At 36.7% G+C, this 13,761-nt stretch overlaps 1 protein-coding gene across 1 annotated transcript in view; it reads right to left on the bottom strand.

The window, feature by feature from the left end:
* Window positions 1-13,761, bottom strand: part of LOC123230680 (contactin-4) — a 368,929-nt gene that overhangs the window by 222,765 nt on the left and 132,403 nt on the right. Inside the window, exon 4 of the mRNA XM_044656823.1 lies at window positions 2,723-2,920. Within this exon, the coding sequence (XP_044512758.1) occupies window positions 2,723-2,920 (198 nt within the window). The remainder of the gene's footprint in view (window positions 1-2,722; window positions 2,921-13,761) is intronic.

Here is a 13,761-nt window from a genome sequence, read left to right as displayed (position 1 = left end):
AAATTCCTTTCATCTTCTGATCCCTCACTAAGGGGACATTGAAATATTAGGCAACATCATGTTCCTTGATTCAGCATAGCCAGCTTTAGCTGGGGAGTAGGCAAATGTTGATGCCAAACCTAAGTATACAAACTTGTTTCATTTTTGCCAAGGTGTGATGAATTGTAATTGCCAGCTATTTTCCCTTCTAATAAGTCAAGAGGATACAATTAATGGCCTAAATTTATAGCTGCTTCTATGCAGTTTTCAAAACACTTTTCTCAGAGGTATCTCATGAAATAGGTTATATAGATATTATTAACCCCCATTTTATAGATGAAGAAACTGAGGTTCAGTGAACTTCTGTGACATGTCTCCTGTTACCTACTCTCTCAGTGTTCAAAGGGCTTGGCAACTCTCTTAAACTATCAGTTAAAAAAGAGGTGCTAACCTACACTGATAGAGTATCCTTCTCCAGGAGTTCCCGACACCAACAAAATCACAGTTCTAGTCCTTAGTGATCTTTTCTGTTTTCTTTACCCCACTGGATTTAAAGTCTCCTATATGACTTGCTCCGTTCATTGCACAGCCACAGTTTAAAAATTCCACCTTTCCCTCTTGGATAATGGCATTTTGGCTTTCTCCCCTACAAACACCTCGATGCTGCCCTCTTAGTCTCAGGATCTCTGTTATGAAGTTAGCAAGCTGTCGTAGTTGGTCAGATCTGTGATCCATTCAGCTGATTATTCTGTCACCAACAGAGGCCTCAAGGGATATGTGTGGGAAGTCTGGGTTCACAGATTTGTAAGATTTTAGAGGTAAAGGCATCCGAGAAGACACTCTGGGCCAACCTTGTGCCCAGTGCAAGAATATTCCTCTGCTACATGCTTGGGTCTCCCGATATCAAGTTTAAAGATTAGCTATTGCCAAGTTTCTTGTGGACTTAGGCCATTTACCCCTTTGCTTAAGCCTTATGACTGCATCCATAATCATTTGGAATATTCAGTTAAAAACTCTGGTCAAAATGTCATTTGACCACAGACTACCTGTTACTACAATCCTCCTGATTCCATTTTCAAGTGTCTGTAGAATTGTGAATAAGGCAGTCATCCAGATAATTTTGGTTTTGAAACCTTATTCGGGGAAGTAAATGCTAAATTACATTGAACTAATTAGCTGAAAAATTGTTCAACTGTCCACTGCATTTTGCTTAGACATGGCCTGAGCAGGAGGTAAAAATAGGGAAGATTCTTGTCTGATTTTCAATCTCTACCCATTCCATTCTAGCCCCTGTCTGCTTTCAAGGTGAAGGAGTTCCTAAAACCCAGGTAGAATGATGTCATTCCCTTGGCTTAATAAGCCCCAGTGACTCTAATTTATCATTAGGATAAAATATAAACTCCTTTGCCATTTATACAACCTTTGCCCGGCTATACCTTTCTAGTGTTATTCTATAGAAGTATTCTCATTCACTCCTAGTGAAGTCAAATCACAGACCAGTCCAAGTGGCCTGGTTTTCATTTGGACACTGCATTCTGCCTCTCTTCCCCATTCCTTTGCATGGCTGGAATACACTCCCCCTTGTCTCTACCTAGGACAGCTCCCAGCCAAAGCATCACATTCTACCTGTGAGTAGGACAACCCTAATCTCTTACATTTGCTTCCTGACCCTGGAATCTCCTTGTATCTACTTTGTATATATCTGGCATACTAGAGGCAGTGCTGCACAAAGGATAGAGCCATCCTTGAAGCCAGAATGACCTGTCTGCAAGCTTTGCCTTTTATCCAGACTGGCTGGACAAGACACTGAACCCCTCAGTGCTCTTGGCAACTCTCTAAGAATACACAATGCAGAGAAATTGTTCACCTGGATCAGTAGGGTGAGTCACCTGCTTTCCCCTATATCGGGGGTCAGCAAAATATGGGCAGTGGGCCACTGTTTTTGTACAGTTGTATTTTTTTAATAGAAAAAGCATTCTTAGCTCATGGGACATATATAAGAGGTGGGATAGATTTTTTACTAAAGGACTGTAGTTTGCCAATCCCTGCCCTTAATCAATGAAATTACAGGTCCAGTCTCTAGCCTTATATTATGAATATCTATACCTATACATGATGTCTATAAGCTTCTGGAAAAATCATGAAGATTTCATTTTTGCTTTTGTATTCTGAGTTCTTAGCATTGTTTTTGGTGCATCAGTTGTTCAGTCATGTCTAACTCTATGTGACTCTGTTTAGTGTTTTCTTGGCAAAGATACTGGAGTGGTTTGCCATTTCCTTCTCTGGATCATTTTTACAGATGAAGAAACTGAGGCAAACAGGCTTATGTGACTCACCTAGGGTCATACATCCAGTAAATGTCCAAAGTCTGATTTGAACTTAGGTGTTCCTATCTCTGGAGCTGACGCTCTGTCCATCATGCCTCCTACCTGCCTCATTTAATAACCCTTTGTAGAGTGACTTATTAATGTCTCTCTAGTTCACATTCTTTTTTTTTTATTGTGATGAACACTTATATGCTAGGTATTTCAAATGCCTATAATTTCAATGGAATATAACTCACATACGCTTCCTTCCTTCATTATAAAGTGGAAACAAAAAAGAAACATTCTGCTTGCCCACAAATAAAAGAGCATCAGTCATTTTGGCATAAAAATATCAGTCATCTTTTATGGAGTCACTATGTGATAGGAATACACCATTATTGGTCAAAGAGTAAATTAGAATTAGGCAAAGAACTCACCATCATTCCTCAGTATTAAAGGTGTAGGAGGTCCTAGCACTTTGTGGTTTGTGACTGTGTTGGTCACTACACAGGTATAATTCCCAACATCTGATTTTTCCACTTTGGCAATGTATAGGTTTCCAGTCTCTTGAGAAACAAAGCGCCTGTTATCTTGGTAGGATGGATATTCATTGAAGATCCAGGCATAGCTCAGTTCTGAAAACAATGGTATTATCATTACATGCATGATTCTTGGTAATGGAAACTCTTATTCTGAGAAACAGTCAAGATAGAATTAATTCTCTTAAAAAAGTAGATCTTTAAAACAATCCACTATAAAAGCAGCAAAGAGAAACATCAGCATACTAAATTATTTAAATAGCCCTCTGGTCCCTCAGACATGAAACTAGGGCAGGTAACTGGTATTTTGATACAGGGCATCAAATTTAAAGGTTACTTATAACAAACAACACAGAAACAATAAAACTTAACAGTTATTATGAATAATTTTTAAAATTGGAAGGTATCAAATGGTAAGATGGGGTGGCCTGCTACCCAAACCCAACAACTCCCATCTTAAGCAATCTCCTCATTCATAGCCAGATATTTGGTTCTTTTCCTACCTCTGTGACAGCTCCTTTTCCCAGTATTTTTTGCCAGTTCATTATCTTTATCATTCCCCCTAACAGTGGATATACCTTAAGATTTTGCCATCAGTTTTTATATGCCTGTATGTTTTTATATGAATATGTATATGTAAATATAAACACACATATAAATTATATATATACATATATAAATATACACACATATACACTTGTATATATTTATACATTTTGGGGTATACCCCAAGGTTTTTTTTTTAATGTAACCACATACAAACACTTTTCTCACTTGGCAATCTCATCAGTTCCAATGAGTTTAATTATTAACTTTTTGCAAATGACTTTCAGTTCTTCTTTCTTTCTCCAATCTTCTTCCCTCTTTCTTTTCCTATTTCCTTCCTTCCTTCCTTCATTTCTCAATAGATCAATTTATCTATTATCTATCTATCATCTTATTTTTTCTCTTGAGCTTCAGTCTTGCATCTTCAAATATACACTGAACATTTTAAACATAATGTCCAATAGGCCTCTCAAACTCATCCAAAAGACACTCATTATCTTTCTTCTAACAGTTATTCTTCCAATGATCAAGATTTACCATATCAGAGTCACCCTATGCTCCTCATTCTATTCTCACATTTGTTTTTACCTCCATATCACCTTTCTAATTTGTGTAATTCTCTCAACTTACTATGGTTGAGGCCTTCATAACTTATCTGGAAGACTGGGAACAGATGCTCAATTGAACTCCCTGTCTCAATACTCCAATTTATCCTGTTCCTTGCTATAAAGGTGATTTTTCCAAAAGTGCAAATATGACCATATTATTCTCCTATTCAATAACCAATAATTCTCTCTATAATCTTTAAGATCAGCTTGTTTTGTTTTTTCTTAGATGTGTAGAACAACCATTGTAGTGCCTAATATACAGCAAATACCAAGGATTTCTTGATTGATATTGGTGTTAGGAGCAGAAAGAGCACTGGCTCTGAAATCATAGGTTCAAATGCCACCTCTTATACTTGCTACATATATAATCTTGGGTTAGTCACTTAAATTTTGGGTTTTAATTTCCTCAGCTATAAAATGATAAGACTCTGCAAATGATGTCTAGGGCCTTTTACAGCTCTTGATCTATGATTTCTATGATCTTATACTTTATCTCTCTGCCTGAACCTTCTGCTCATCCTCCTTAACTGAATGTGTCCTTCATGTAAATTCTGTGTGATTTGTAATACCTTTGAGACCAAGAATTCTAATAATTACTCAGCCCCCAAATATAGAGGCAATAGTACAAGAGGTAAATCTAACTTATTAAAGTAATTAAATGTTTATAAATTTCTTCTTATCTGCCTAAATATAATTCCTGGCCTCAAGAAGTTTTTACTCTTTTCAATTTGCTGTGGTCATTCAACATTTTGGTAAGGATCTTTAAGAAGTCAACTAATCCATTTCCTTTTTACAGATAATAAAACTAAGGCTCAAAATTTAAACCACTTGCCAAAGTCAAATATCTGGGAATAATCAGGTCTATTAGCATTCTTCAAACTTTATCAGGTTACCTCCTTCACTCAGATAAATCCTTGTTTGCTGTGAATGAGCAGATATTTGTTTGTGCTGCAACTGACCTATTTTCATGACCATTTTAAGCCCTAGGTTTTTGATAGATATATTTTCAATGAAAATATTACACTTTGCTGGCAATTTTATCATGATTGATTGGGTTTAAACCAGTGATGGGCAAACTTTTTAAGGAGGGGGCCAAAGGAAAAGAAATGCTCATATGTCGGTCTGTTTCTAAGGCAACTTTTTCAAAGTTTCATTATATTGTATACTACTCATTGTATTCTTCAGATTAGGAATAATGTCCCATTGCCAGATAGAACATTTCAGGGGGCTGCATCTGGCGCGGGCCATAGATGTTTGGATGTAGGAAGACCAGAGTGCCAATGAGGTTTGTAACATAGTGAGCATATATGAAAATCTTCTGTTCCTTTACAAGTTTCCATATGTAAAAAGAAATAAGATTTTTTTGTTCATCTATACAAAAGGCCATTATAGATGAGATGAAAAAAATGATGACCAAGAGGTTAACTTATTTGCCAGACTTGATTTCATTAACTGATGAATTCCAAGGAACTCTGAAATTTCATCAGCTCAGAGTGCATCTCCCCTCATGACCAAATGTTTAAAAGTGTGGGAAATGTTATCATTATCATTGACCAACATTGGCCAACCATCAATGACCAACAAGTCTTGCAGAATTTCTCTTCAAGAGGAACTTGGTATATACAGCAAGAAGACAAGCTATTTCAGAATACAAAGATTGGATTAATGTTGTTCCTCCCTATAATTTTCTCTCAGACAAAAACATAAAAGCATCCTATGTTCTTGAAGAAAGGTAATCAGAAAGATCGTTTTTTACAAGAGGAATTAAATTTTAATCCTTCACTGCATTGCACAGTTGTAATTGACCTTAAGAACTACAAGTACTCTAGAAAAGATTTTCTACCTTAGTGTGTGCCACCATTTGCCTACAAAGGGAGGTTGAGTAGATTGCTTTCCCCTTTTAACTGTATTGTAATATTTCTGCATGCACTATTTTAAGCAGATATAATTATGTTTATGGGAGAATAGCTAATCACTTTATTTACACATGTGCATCTAATTATAAGTAACCCCATGCTGATGTCAAGAGGATGCTCAAAGTAAATAAGTTAGAGCTTATCCGCAAGCTTGCTACTTCTTCGAGAATCCAAACATTCAATGAAACTACTATATCAGTATATAGTGAAAAGTATGACAACAAAAAAGATTATTGGACATAAAACAGACATATTTCTTAATCAAGTTGGCAAATGAATTGGATAAAATTGGTTATCTTGCAGTACCTCTTGTTAGTGAGTCGCTTACTAAAGAGATTATGAAAGACATTCTATTGCCATTAAAATGTTCTTTGTTGGTTAATCTAACTATTGAAATGGACCCAGGAGACATAAAAAAAAGACTGAGAATCATGAAAGTGGTGTCAAGATTTTTCTGACTACCTCACTGGGTCCCATCCTTAAGAGAGCAAAATTCTTCTAGGTTGATTGTAGATCTAATGCACAAACCCATTGGATAACATGAAAAGATGATAATTTTGAGGCCAAATTCTAGTCAGGATCATAAATTTATAGTCATCTAGGTTGCATAGGAGATATAATGTAGAAATTAGTTATAGGAAGACATGATTTTAAATCTAGACTGAGACACTATCATGGGCAAGTCAATTAACACCTTTCAGCCTCAGGTTCCTAATGTGTAAAATGAAAATAATAAGAGCATCTGCTATCTAGAGTTGCTGTGAGGATAAAATAATATATTTGTAAATCATGTTGAAGACCTTTAAGAGTTATCATCATCTTCATCATCATCTTTATTATTATTTAGTCTGGAAGACACCTAAAAGTTCACCTTATCCTGCCCCTCATTTAATGGATGAGGAAACTGAGGCCTATAGAGGTTTGCTGACTTGTTTAAGGTCCTATAGGTACTTAAGTAGCAGAGATAAGATTTAAATTCAGATCCTGTCTAACATGTCATACCATATACCAGATCAATGAGGTCAAAATGGGTACATGATATAGGCATAAAGGAAGATAACATAAGCAGATTAGGAGACTATGGAATGCCTGTGGATAATGGAATAGTTTATGAGAAAATGATATAAGGAATATTAGAGGAAGTAAAATTACTAATTTTGATTACATTAAATAAAAAGCTTTGGCACACAGGAATTTAATGCAGTTAGGATAAAAAGGAAAGCAGGCACTGGAGGAAAATTTTATAGCAAGTTTCTCTGAAAAAGGCCTCATTCTCAAATATATAGAGAACTGAGCCATCTATAAGAAAAGGAGTCCTTTTCCAATTGATAAATGGTCAAAGGATATGAATAGGCAGTTTTCAGAAGAAGAAATAAAAACTATTTATAGTTATATATTTTTAATGGTCTAAATCAATACTGGTTTAGAGAAAAGCAAATTAAAACTCTGTGTTACCACTTCAAATCTATTAGATTAACTAAAATGACAGAAAAGGGAAATGATGACTATTGGAGGAAACATTGAAAAATTGGGAAACTAATGCACTGTTGTTGGAGGTGTGAACTGATCCTGCCATTCTAGGAAGCGGTTTGGAACCATGCCCAAAGGTTTATAAAACATTGCATACCTTTTGACTTAGCAATACTACTACTAGGTCTATATGCTAAAGAGATTAAAGAAAAAATGAAAAGGATCTACCTATATAAAAATATTTATAATAAGCAAGAGGGTTTCAGAAAAATCTGGAAATACTTATAGGAACTGATGTAAAGTGAAGCAAGAAGAATCAGGAGAATATTGTACAGAGTAACAGCAATATTATAAAGATGATCAACTATAAATGACTTGGCTATTTTCAGCAATATAACAATCCAAGAATTCTGAAGAACTTATGATGAAAAATGCTATCTGCTTCCAGAGAAAGGACTGACAGTCTGAATGGAGATAGGATCACACTTTTTCTTTTAATTTAAATTTTTTTCTTAGGATATTTTCTTTTGCAATATGGCTAATATGGGAATATACTTTGCATGCCTTTATATGGATAGTTCTTGCTTGTCAGACAGAGAGGGAAGAAGGAAAAGAGAGAGGGAGGGAGAAGGAGAGAATTCAGATTTCAAAATTTAAGAAAAAAATGAATGTTTTAAAAGTTCTTATTATAATTGAAAAAATAAAATATTTTAAAATATATTAAAAAACACAAATTTGGGTCCTAGAAATCCAGATCAGCATTCTTCATACTACGCCTCCAACACAGTATCAGACGCTGGGTTTATTGTTGGGAATAACCTGCCAAGATGCATTACTGCCAAAACTAAACAATCTTAAATTCATAGGATTCTTGGAGCATGTGTTAAAAAAGCATATGACCACAGAACTATTATCCTGGATCTAGGATAGTCATAAATGTGTACTAGGGATGATACTCTTTTCCTTCTTTTCCCCTCTCCTCCAAATTTGGTCTCCCAGACCCTATCTAGGATAGAGAGGCAGGAAGGGCACCTAATAGGAGATACCTAGAACCCAATCCTAATTCTTTTCTTGCCTCCATTCTTTTCTGATCCCAGCTGAACACTGACTCTCCCTCCCAACTCTGTCCTTGTAGAATAGAATCCAGAATCCTTCTTCCATTTTGTTCTTTGGCCTATTAAGTTCTTTCTAATTATACTGAGTCAGGCTCTACACAACATTGTTCTCTACACAACAGGTATGGCTATTGACACTTTTTGGATGATCTGAGAGTAACCAACTGCAGTTTTTAAAGTAGGATAAAGAATCACCAGACCTTACCATCTGCCCAATCACTGTATTCTAAGGTCCTTCAGACTTAGCATTCCTTTGATCATTATTATACTTATATTACTAATTATCATGATATTTATGCATTATCATTATTACTATGAAAGCTCTAGTCACTGATATCTGTGTTGCCAGAGTTATCTTGGAAATTTTGACCTGCAATCCTATACATACATGCTATCTCCCCCAGTTGAAGTGTGTGCTCCCTGAGAGCCAAGACTTTCTCATATTTCTATCTCTGTATTCCCAATGCTTAGCATTGCACTTGGCATATAGTAAGAACTTTTTTTTTTCATTCATTTTGATACAGAATTCAGGGGAAGGGGAATTTAACTGGACAAGGACAGTCTAATTACTGTATATCCACAGCTATATGAAGAGGGATCAGATGAGATCATATACACACACTCAAACACATATATATTCATTATTATATATATATATGATGAACAAAAGAGATGCCTGAAGGGTCAAAAGGGATCAGATAGAGAGGGATAGGAACTGGACCTATACTGTAAAATTTAAAAAAAACACCTTATCTTTCCCTTAGAATCAATACTATGTTTTGGTTCCATGTCAGAAGAGCAGTAAAAAAAAAAACTGGAAAATGTGGGTATGCCCATCAATTGGGGAATGGCTGAACAAATTGTGGTATATGCTAGTGATGGAATATTACTGTACTCAAAGGAATAATGAACTGGAGGAATTCCACGTGAACTGGAAAGAATTCCACGTGAACTGGAAAGACCTCCAGGAACTGATGCAGAGCGAAAGGAGCAGAGCCAGAAGAACTTTGTACACAGAGACTGATACACTGTGGTAAAATCGAATGTAATGAACTTCTGTACTAGTAGCAATACAATGATCCAGGACAATTCTGAAGTACTTATGGAAAAGAATGCTATCCACATTCAGAGGAAGAACTACAGGAGTGGAAACACAGAAGAAAAACAACTGCTTGAACACATGGGTTGATGCGGACGTGATTTGGAATGTAACTCTTAATGACCACCCTAGAGCAATTATCAATAATATGGAAATAGGTCTTGATCAATGACACATGAAGAAACAAGTGTAAATGTGCGTTGACTATGGAGGGGGGTGGGAAGGTGGGGGGAGAGAGAGCAAGAACATGAATCATTTAACCATGGAAAATTTTTTTCTAAAAAATAAAAAAGAAGAGAAGTAAAAGATAAGCAATGGGGGTCAAGTGACTTACCTAGGGTCACACAGCTAGAAAGTATCTGAGGTCAGATTTGAATTTAGAACCTCACATTTCTAGGCCTGGCTTTCTATCTACTGAACCACCTAGCTGCCCTCTGGAACTAAAATTTCATTGGATCCTGGGTGAGAATACTCCCTCCACACAACCTTTGCAACCTATGGGTCTTAGAGAGTAGCCTGGAGCAATGGTATCAAACTCACATGGTGTATCCTTGCAGTCTGCATATTGACTTAGAAAATGACAAATTAAAATTATCTATGCTATGTTGTATTTCTATTTATTTTATTAGACATTTCCCAATTATATTTTAATTAGATTCCTTGGGGCCTGGCGGATGATGAATTGGCACCTCTGGTAAAAATGTTGGTTTTGGCTATGAAGCCAGTATGTATCTGAAACAGTATTCCAAACCTGACTTTGCTGGTGCTGAGCCTGATTGAACCATTATGTGATGGTGTCTCAGATCTATAGCTGATGTCTATAATGTGGGAAAGGAGGAGGCATCACTAATATTTTTTTACAGGTTGAATTCACAAAAAAACCTGGAGAATATGTTTAGGTTCTTTCTCCATTCCTCTCCTTTAGAGAAGTGGTTGGAGAGCCCTTGTGTTTCTCTCCATGAAGGAGATCTTGTAGGTGGACTTAGCGGGGATCAGGTTGTGGGATTCAAACCCAGGTTTCCTGATTCACAAATTCAACACTCCATCTTCCATTTCTGGAGCTAGAAAACAGTTAGACCACTGTTTCTGAAACTGGGATCTGTGAATTTGTTTTAAAAATCATGATAACAACATTTCAGTTTAATTGGTTTCCTTTGTGATCTACGTATTTAATTCATGCATTAAAAAACAGACCTCCAGAATGCCAAAGGGGGCCATGGTACCAAACAGGTTAAAAACGCTTGGTCCAAACCAATGCTCTCCTTTTACAGATAAGTAACTCCCAGCCAAGAAATGTGAAATGATTAAGCTTAAGGCCTACAAATGGCAAAAGTGGCAGCTAGAACCCAAGTCCCTAAACTCCAGCACTAGTGTTCCTTCTTCATTGGTATCACGAGGTAAAATTTATTCGTATGTTTTGTAATATTTATTTAAAGTGGAAGTGGGTGTTCTACTTTCTCAAAAGCCTTTTCTGCAACTATTGCTATAATCATATGATTTTTATTGTTTTTATTATTAATATTGAAAGCTTTTTTAAAATAACACGGGCAAAGTTATAATACATTGGAGCATTGGATTGCATGGAAAAATGCTATCAAATTTCTGCAAAGTTGAACAAAGAATCAGAGAGTAAATTCTCTTGTGTTGAAACACAGAAATATATCTAATACTCTGTTTTATTTCCCGAGGGACTTCAATGCAATATTTATACTTATTCAAACTTGACAGATTTCTTTTGATAAGTTTTCACATACTAATTGCTCTAGAAGTAACAGGCAGTGCTTGTCCCAGAGGCAATTTATAACAACTGAGTAAACAGACACTTGAGTACAGGATGAAATGGCTACCGGTGCTTTGGATGCCTGATTGAAAAAAAATGATGGTGGTGATGACAAGGTGCTCACCAGGGCAAAGGGTCTTCTCAAAGCAAGTGATAGATAGTTTCCTGCTTTGTTTCTTCTGAATTCTTTGAGAGCTAAACTTAAAATTTCACTATATAATGGATTTCTTTTCCCAAGTCTTGTCTGGATAAAGGACATTATATTTGTTTAAAAAAGAGAAAATTTTAAGATCTCTAGACTTAGAGCACTACTCATTGAGCAAAGTCACCCTGTGCCCATTACCATCTGGATTTATTTTAGCTAAAAATGTATCATATACCTACTGTGTGCCTAGGAGACTTGTGGGCAAATCACCATCAGAGATTGAGGATGTGAAAAACTAGGAACAGCTGTGTGCCCAAGGCTGTGGAAGCATTCATCTGTTTGAAGCTGTCAATTATTCACCAGGCTTACTTAAGGATCATAAGACCATAGATTTAGGGATCAAAAGGATTTAAGGATTATTTAAGAATCATAGGATCAAGGCATTAGAGATGGAAAGGACCTGAGGGACCAATTCTTTCATTTTACAGATAAGGAAGCTGAGGCCCAGGATGCTTAAATGATTTCCCTAAGATTTTAAAGAGTGTTAGCAAGAAGGATCTATATCCAAGTCCTCTGGCTGGCAAACCAAGATTTCTCCCACTCTATTATGCTGCTTCCCTTGAGGTCATTAAATCTAATTCCATTTTATGGAGAAGTAAACAAATCCAGAAAGGCTAAGTATCCTGCCCAGGTCACAAGTGGCAGAGCCAGCATTTCAACCCAGGCCACTGACTTGACATCTAATCCTTTTTCTACTGCACCTCCCTGTACAACAGACTCAGTCTTCCTAAATCATTCTTCCCACTCCACACCTTCATGCACCCAAGCATTGGATACCAATGGTCCCCCAGCCACACCCGTTCTCCATCACAACTCTCCTCACTTTCTATTCTCTCTCTTTCCCCAGATATCTTCAGGTCAGTTTCCAAACCCCAAGATGACCAACACCAGTCTCAGCGTTTGGGTGCATGAAGGTGTAGAGTGGGAAGAATGATTTAGGAAGACTTGAGTCTGTTGTACCGGGAGAGACAAGAGCAATATGAGAGAGAGAGAGCAAATCAAGAGGAAAGGATTCGTTGTTTTCTCTTTATCATTTTCTTTGAAAAATTCTTTGTTTAAGGATGGTTTTCTGGGAAGGGGGAGGTCTTCATTCCCCTTTAGACTGCATTCCTGACTCCCTGAACTTTTTCTACAATCTTCTCCCCATCTCCTCACTTTCCTTTTTCTGTTTCCCTTTATGTGTCACTTTCCCTCATTAGAGTATAAGCTCTTTTTTTAAAAAAAATTCATTTTGAATATTTTCCCCTAGTTACATATTTCATGTTCTTTCCCTCTCCCCCAAGCCCCCCTAATCCCCCTTAGCCAATGCACAATTCCACTGGGTTTTACATGAATCATTGATCAAGACCTAATTCCATATTATTGACAGTTGGACTAGAGTTATCGTTTAGTTTCTACATCCCCAATAATATCCTCATCAGCCTATAAGTACTTTTTGAGAGCAGGCATTTTCCTTCTTGTTTATATTTATATTTCCAGTATTTAGCATCATAGGGTGGTGCTGGACTAGAAGTCAGGAAGACCCTATCTTCCTGAGTTCAAATCTAGCCCCAGAAACTTTGTGACCTTGGGCAAGTCACTTAACCCTGTTTGCCTCTGTTTCCCCATGTGTAAAATAAGCTGGCTAAGGAAATGGCAATCCATTTCCAGTATCTTTGCCAAGAAAAGTCCAAAAGGGGTAACAAAGAGTTGGACATGACTAAAACAACTGAAGAACAACTTAGCATAGTGCCTGGTATATATTAAGCTCTTAAATGCATGTTGACTTGATAAAGGAGGATATTTAAGTGGTGTAAAAACAAAATATATCAGTAATACAGATATAAATATGTGTGTATATATTTTACATAAATATATATTAAAACAAAAGAGAGTAGAGGATGCAACACATCCTGTGCCCAAGAATGTGTTCTAGGCTAACTAGGGTGCTGGGTAGGCTCCTGTTCTGCATGAAATCCTACTCTGAAAGGGAGTGGAGTCAAGGGGCTGTTGAGGAAACAGAATGAATGAAAATATTTCAATGCCCCATCCCCACTATACGATAAATTTATATCAGCTTAGTAGCTATAAAAGAGATTTCAGTTTCTATCACCAATCTGAACTAGGTATTTCCTGAGCCCTTCAGGGTTCTTGCAGCAGGGGGGCAAAGTGGAACAAGAGAAATGAGCTCAAAAAGTGAATGAGATGGCAACATGGCT

This window comes from Gracilinanus agilis, chromosome 1, assembly GCF_016433145.1.
Source record: "Gracilinanus agilis isolate LMUSP501 chromosome 1, AgileGrace, whole genome shotgun sequence".
NCBI classification, from domain to species: Eukaryota; Metazoa; Chordata; class Mammalia; order Didelphimorphia; family Didelphidae; genus Gracilinanus; species Gracilinanus agilis.
The sequence above is the reverse complement of the archived record's forward strand: the minus strand, read 5'-3'. Positions and strand labels throughout refer to the sequence as shown.